The 7,391-nt window shown below is 47.5% G+C and overlaps 1 protein-coding gene across 1 annotated transcript in view; it reads left to right on the forward strand.

The window, feature by feature from the left end:
• The first annotated feature begins 1,296 nt into the window (after window positions 1–1,296).
• Window positions 1,297–7,391, forward strand: part of SAV1 (salvador family WW domain containing protein 1) — a 12,311-nt gene continuing 6,216 nt past the window's right edge. The window contains exon 1 of the mRNA XM_010142927.1: window positions 1,297–1,738. Within this exon, the coding sequence (XP_010141229.1) occupies window positions 1,297–1,738 (442 nt within the window). The remainder of the gene's footprint in view (window positions 1,739–7,391) is intronic.

Consider the following 7,391-nt stretch of genomic DNA (forward strand, 5'->3'; position numbering starts at 1 on the left):
GGGTCCCCTGTTGGGAGACCTGGGAGCTGGCGGAGGGGCGTCAGACCTGACAGAGGGGCTGAGTTGCGGAGGGAGCCCTGGACGCCGTGCACCAGCAGATGCCCACGATAGGCACAACGTGGTGGTGCGTTTCCTCGCCCGCCGTAGCTCGCTTTTCAGCGGGTAGGGCTTGAGTTAGTCTCCAAACAGGGACGTGCCAGGTGATGGGGACAGAACCACGTTCCGGAGTCGGTTGTTGTTTTCCCCGTCGAGGCCGTGTCCCTGCCAAAAGGTGTGTGCCTTGGAAATGAGATAACTGTAGGAGGCGGTGGCACGAAATCCCCGCGGAAGCAAGTGCTGCAGTTCTGAACCGTGAACCAACGTGGTGAGCTCACCGCTGAGTACCTGGGATGCGCCGATCTTCGTGTGGTTCACCTGACACCATCACCGCGCTCCCCTTGTCACCAGGACTGCACAGAGTGCTCACAGATACACGCTGAGGGGGCGCTTGGGTTTCTTTTTGTTACTCTTTGAGAACAACCTGAGACTGAAGTGCATTGTGCTGTGCTTGCAGGAGTGGCTTGGAGATCACAGCTAGGCTCGACTGATTAGCTGGCAGGAGCAGGCACTCAGCTTTTCTGGGAGTATTTGCCGCACGAAGAGCTGGTTCTCCAGTCAATGGGCAAAATCATTTAGTAGTCTGATTACACTGATTTAGGCTTAAAAAAAAAACCAAACAAAAGACAAACCCCCAAGGTTTGTTTCTGATTAAGCTGTAGACGTGTCTGGGGGCTTAACACCCTTGGATGTTCTGTTTGCCGTGGTGCAGTGACTAGTTATTACCCATCTGCTTTGTCACGATTGTAAACTTACTGATGGAATGCACTGAATTTTCACCCTAAGGTCTGAAAGTTTATTAATAAGAAGTAGTTAATAAGAGGCATTGCCTCCTCCTACAAATGAAAGTTTGTTTTTTATTAGCTCACCTGGAGGGAGCCGTTTATGTCAAGTTGAAAGTAATAGTAGGGAGAGGAGTAACGTTTTGCTTCCTGCCGTGAAACGGTGTGAATAGGTGTCACTGCTGGTGTGTAAAACTGCTGTAGGTAAAGGAGGAGGTGAAGTATCTCCATTTGGGACCTCAGGGTGTGCGGAATGGCAGCGTTTTGCTGGCTGAGCTTTGCGATTGGTGGAGAAAGGAGGAATTCTGTTGCTGATGCTGTCCCGGGCTCCTGGGAGTGTGTCGGCAGTAACCTGTAGGCTTTACTTGTAAGTGCAGCCAGAGTTCTTACTTCTCTTCCATGCTGTATATCAGATCTGATGCCTTCATTTATCCGCCATGGTCCAACCATTCCAAGACGAACTGATATCTGTCCTCCTGACTCCACCTCTTCTGCCTACGCTGCTGGGGGAGATGGAATTGTTTCCAGAAACCAGAGTTTCCTTCGAACTCCGGTGCAGAGGCCACCTCACGAGATAATGAGACGGGAAAGCAACAGACTGTCTGCGCCTTCCTATCTCGCCAGGAGTTTAGCAGATGTCCCCAGAGAGTACGGCTCTTCCTCCCAGTCCTTTCTGACAGAAGCTAACTCCGTTCTGGAAAACGGGGATGCCGGTGCCCGCTGTTATTATTACGATCATTTTTATGACGCCCAGAGGAGACGCCAGTTAAACGATCGCGTGCACGAGGACTACAGGTATTATGAGCACAACAGCGATCTCTTCCAGAGGGTGTCACAGAACCACGGGAGACACGCGTCAGGTAAGGAGGGACACTGCTGCCTCTCTCAGATCTGCTTTTGATAAGACTTCAGGTGCAGGGTGGGCGGCTGGGATCGGCCTTCTAGGAGGTAACGCTGTGGGGGACAGAGCTGCTCTTTTGTGACATCTCTGTGGTGACTCTGAATACCCTGAGGGATCACCTTCCTTAGAGTTAGGAACTAGATCACATATATCCAGAAAGGGAAAAATACTTAAACCAGGATTTATTTATGAAGTTCATGGAGTAGGGTCGAGCAAGTTCTTTTGTAACGCCAGGCACACACACACACAATTCCCCACAAAGCTGGATGGGAGTGTTATTCGCTAGGGGACATCTACTTTTCATGACATAGAGAACCACCAGCAGCTCTAAATTGTAACGTCGCCATTTTATTTTATTATTTTTTAGTCATCATCGTGTTATTACTTCATTTTGTGGTGTTAATTTGACCTCAGGAATTAAACTAATCCATTATAACCAGTCAAAGGGAGGAATGACTGCTTTGCATAATTAGCTAATTGGCATATGGTTAGTGCTGCAGTGGACCTCCTCCTCCTTGACTCTTCTTTTTCTTTTGGCTTGGAATACTGTTTGTAAACACGCCTGTTTCCCCCTGCATTTCACTGGCAGTTGTCTTTGCCTTCTAAAGGAAGAACAGCGTAAGAAAGAAGAATCCTTCCGCAGTGCTTCCTTGAAATATTTGATCCTGCCTGTGCTGGCACCGAAGAATAACTCTTTGGTGCAGAGTGCTGCTGTGGAATAAAAAGTGTGGGGTTACAGTACTGGCCAGAGAAAGGTGACCTTAACAGTAGTGAATTTGGCTGTGCTTGAGCACTGTAAACACAACAAAAACTCTGTTCCAGGCGGAGTGTGAAACAAGCGTTTCAAACCTGTACCTCATGTGAATGCCCCCAGTGTGAATTACGTTGTTAGTTCATCATGGCTTGTAATCTGCAGGAAATAGTCTCTAGTGAAATAAATCTCCTGCCCAGAAAAACCGATCTGCAAGGAAGAGCATCAGCATTTCAGGCTGTTTAACCCAAGAATGTGCTGTGGGGTTTTCAACCACGTTTCAGTGGAAAGTGGCAGAGTCACGTTCGCATCGGTGCTGTCAGCCAGTAAATCCTGAACTGCCACGGTTCAGGACTTTAATCCTCGTTCGTTTTGCTCGATGCTGATACGCCCAATGTGCCTCGGCTTGGCGTGGGAGCCTTTCAGCTCTGTCAGCTGTTGTTCAGCCGGCGGTCACCGGGCATTACCCTGGGCCAGATAACGAGCCCCCGTTAGTGTGTGCTGGGGTGTTGCAGGAGGAGAGGCAGGAGCGGAGGCTTCCATCGGGGGAGCATCCAGAATTACTGAGAAGGTGCTGCTGCAGCATAGAACTGAAACAAGGTTAAGTGGAAAAGGAGCTGCTGATGTTCATCTGGTCTTTGTCGTTCGCTCTCATATTTGTACGTCTAATAGTCTGAACGAGTTCCACACCTGTTTCCCAAGGGGTGAGTGTTCAGTCTCAGGCATTTGTAGGGAGAGACAAAGAAAGGTGAGCCTTCTGTCTGCCAAAGGGCTTCCCTTTTCCTCTGTTTTGGTTTTCCTTCCATCTCAGCACGGAACAGGAACTCCTGAATTCCTCTTCCAGTTTCACTGCAGCAAGAATATTGGCTCATGTCCTTCAGCTTTTCAAGAGTGGCTGTTACTTCTGCTCAGTAAAAGAATTATGGGGCCAAACCCAAGAAAACCTTAGATGTTCTTCCTTCTTTCATCTCATCATTAAGCTGCTTTTCATTGGACCCATCCATTGCCTTCAAACCTTCAGTGTTTTCCTTAATCTTCCTGTAATTCCTAGTTCCTTTTCTCCTGCACTTCCAGAATACGGTGGCAAAGCTTTTTTTTTTCCACTTTCATTGTCTTTGTCTAAATTACTTTTTCCTTACACATCTCCATTGTTGTTTCTGAATGTTTCACCTCGTCGAGAGAATTGACGACAAAATAGCTTCCAGTAGCTTCAGTTTAACGCAGAAGTCTGTGGCATAGCTCAGAGCTGTGAATGCAGCCTCCCGCCTTCTCCTCCTCTCCCGCGCTGCCTCGGGATGTCCCTCAGCCGCTCCTGTGGCCGCAGAAATGTTGTGGCATGAACCACTTGTTGGTGGCGAGTGATGTTCCCCGTGGTGTGGGTTACAGCTGAGGTGACCCTTGAGCAGCGGAGGGCTGCAGGAGAAGGGGTGTGTGTGGGTTTCAGCTTTCCTGAATCAGAAGGATTCTCCTCTGTCATTTGGAGAGCAGTTGGAAACATGGTCTTACCGAGCTCCTCATTCCCAAAGGATGCGGCAAAGTGTTGGAGGAAGTCCCCTGGTTTTGCAGCAGCTGCTGCTGACAGTGTTGGTATGTTCTTCCGCAGGCGTTTCTCCTTGCAGTCCTGTTTTCTCTCTCGATACGATCCAGTCCTACCATGTCCTCCTTTTCCTATTCTTGTTACGTTTGGTTTTAATTAGCAATCTGGTGCTTTTCCTGAAGTGTTTCCTAGCTGTGTATGTTTAGCTCCCTCTGTAGTGTTTCCTTACATTTTATTTTAGTGTCCATTTCGAACCGAAAGCTCAGAGACTTTGCCTGTCTTTCCTCGACATCTCTTTCCTCTCTTCTAGGTTAAAGGTTTGGGGAGGTCTGTGGTTGAAGTTATACCTACAGTATAGATTGGAACTAACTTGTAACCAAGACCTCAGAGTTATTTGTACCTCTGTGAGCGGTAAGCTGAAAAATTGTTACGTGTCTATGAAAATTGCTGAGATTAAAATCACAGTGTAAAGGGACTTTCTGATGGCGGATTAGAAGCAGGTGGCTGGGATGTCAGAGGAGCACAAGGGCTGATGCTGTGAACAGAGTCTCCAGTGTGCTTTAGCCTTTTTTTTTTAGCAGTCAGTTTATCTCGTGTTAAATTGTAAACTGGGATTCACGTTTAACTGAAGAGCCAGATCAAGAAATACAAATTATTTAGAGCTAGAGTAGCAGGGCCTTTCTTTTTAGGTGTGTACACTTCAATTTTAAACAAAAGGCAGTTCCTGCCCTTATCTTTTGTGCTGATTTTGGCAGTAGTTTCTTGGTAGCACTTCTCAAAGTGCTTCCTGCCGTTTCCTCTTGTGAATTTGGGCTTCTGGAACACCCCTTTCCCCCGACAAATGAGGTGCTCGTCCTCAGGAAGCACCTTCAGATGCTTTGGGATGGGTTAGGAGGGCCTAGAACCTTCAGAGCTCCCTAACCAGGAGTTAATGGAATGGATTCCTGCTACTTTATTATTACTTACTCCCTTAGCATTAAACATCTTCTCTTCCTGTCCTTCATCCTGGTTTGATGAGAGAAGGGAGAGGATTTTGGCATCCTGAAAACAGGCTCTTAAGACAATCTGAGGCTCTCAAGACAAGTCTGCAGGGCTTTTGTTTGGCTAGATTTGTTCTTAAATGCTTTGAACTGTGGTTGTGGGGAGCGCATGAGCTCTGAAACGTCTCTGCCAGCACCAGCGCTGTGTCTGATACGTGAAGTGAGACTTTCTCGTTGGTACTTGAATCAAACCAAACAAATCTTGAAGAAGACAAGACATATTTTTCACATTTGTACTGATACTAGCTTAAGATACGTTTTTAAGAGCAGAGCATTAAATGAAGGAACTCTTTGTACTGATATTTCATTTTATTTTGCTTTGGAACAGTGAATAATGCCTCTTGGCCTGGTTGGCAATTAATTCAGGACCTTAAACTGGAGATACTGTGTTTTACAAGAGGAAGGGAAAAGCAAACCACAAATAATGTTCAGTGTTGATGTTCCTTAAAAGCAACAGCTGAACCAAAAAAATACCCCGAACATACCGTTATGAAACAGCCTTAGCAAATGAGGCTAGACAAGTCCTAAAGAGGCAGCCGGGAGGGGAGTTACGGTTGCATAAATTTAAATTAATTGTTGACTGTTCCTGAGATTTGGTAGTGCCCCTCCGGGGAGTTTATAAAGAACAGTGCGGATCCTTCAGCAGAGGAAAAAAAGACTCCTAACATGTGGAAAAAGATAATTTAAACAACTCTGTTCCTTGGGGAAGCATGAAGATTCTGTCTTGTTACAGATAAAACAGCATGTGAGCAAGAAACCCCGGAGCAGTTCCCGCGCACGGGTTCAGTCTGGTTTTGCTTACCCCACGGTTCACATCGGTTCCTCCATCCGTAGGAAAATCAGAGGCTTTACACTGGCAGTTCTGATAAAAGTGGTTCGAGCTGTAAGTTTGGGGGGTTTTCTGTAGAGAGTTTGCATCACGCTGTGTGAATGTGGTACCAGCCTGCGGTGCGGGGCTGTCCTTGGTGGGCGCAGTAAAACCCAGTGGGAAGCGCTGGGCTGCTCTGGAAATGCTGAAGGGCCAAGGCTTACCCGGAATTTCAGCACAGGGGAGTCTCGTACTTCGAAGTGACACAGAGGAGGAGCCTTCACAGTGGATGCGTTTAGACTGTCCTGTCACTTCCTTCTTTGGAAAAGGTCACGTACGAATTTACTCTTCCAAGTGTTCAGTCTTATTTTTGACACTTGTAGGGGTACATGCATCAAAGTCGATTTTTGCCTTCTCTTCTCGTTCAGAATGGCAGCAGGATTTCCCTGTGTAATGTAGATTTTGGTTTTCCTCACTACCTGAGTCCATCTCCCCATCTCCTCGGGCTGTTGTACGAGGAGATACACGCATTGTGGCTGGAGAACTTGTGGGGCAGAGGGTGGCTTGGGCGGCTTGTATGCCCAGCTCCCAGATGTTAGAAGGCGTCAACCTTTACCCCAAGGAATAAACAGACATGTATGTGCTGCTGGAATCATCTAGAATTTAAGTAGGAGGAACCATAACAAAAATACAGATGTGTGCTGGCTTTAACAGTAAACAGAAAAAGATCTTTATGCCTTTGTGAAAGCTCTTTCCCCCCCATCAAGCCCGTGTGTTCAGACCTCCTGGTAGCGGTGATTTAGTAGTCGCTGTTGGTAGGAATGTGGAATTACAGCACAGCGGCCCAGTTAACTGCAGAAAATACCAGAGTTGTTTATCCACAGTGCAGGATTTTCAAGAAGCTTAAACGTTTGTATTTTTGGCCTTGGAATGCAAACCAACCCAGTGACACAGCCGTAGCCAGGGTCTGAAATAGTTTCCCTGCCCCAGCACTGCCGAAGGTCAGGAAGCCTCCAGGATGTTTCTCCTCGCTGGAAGGAAAGGTCTGGGTTGCCAGATCCCCGCCAGGGATGGGACTGTTGTGTGCGGATTGTTGGAAAGGGCCTTTAGAGAAAATTGCTTGAGAAATACAACAATTTTGCCGCTGTTTCCGTATTGCCATTGTCTGTTCGAGCTGCTGACTGCACCTGAAAGCTCTTTTCCATACCCTGGGATGAAAAAGACTCTGCCTTTCCCTTCCTTCTCTCAAAAAACAATCGCACAGAAACGTTATTTCTGAAAAACAGTCAGTCAATGCAGTGCTTGTGGTGGAGCCACTTTCTGACTGCCACGAGAGCAGGAAGCTCTCCTGCTCCTGCACCCCTTCTTCTGCCCGGGGAAACAGTAACGCGCACAGCGGCGGCCGCTGTGATGGAACAGGCGCGTCTGATTGTGGCGTGAGAAGACAACTGGCATTTCTTTACAGCCAGAGAGCGG

Source organism: Buceros rhinoceros, unplaced genomic scaffold, assembly GCF_000710305.1.
Source record: "Buceros rhinoceros silvestris isolate BGI_N320 unplaced genomic scaffold, ASM71030v1 scaffold26729, whole genome shotgun sequence".
Lineage (NCBI taxonomy): Eukaryota > Metazoa > Chordata > Aves > Bucerotiformes > Bucerotidae > Buceros > Buceros rhinoceros.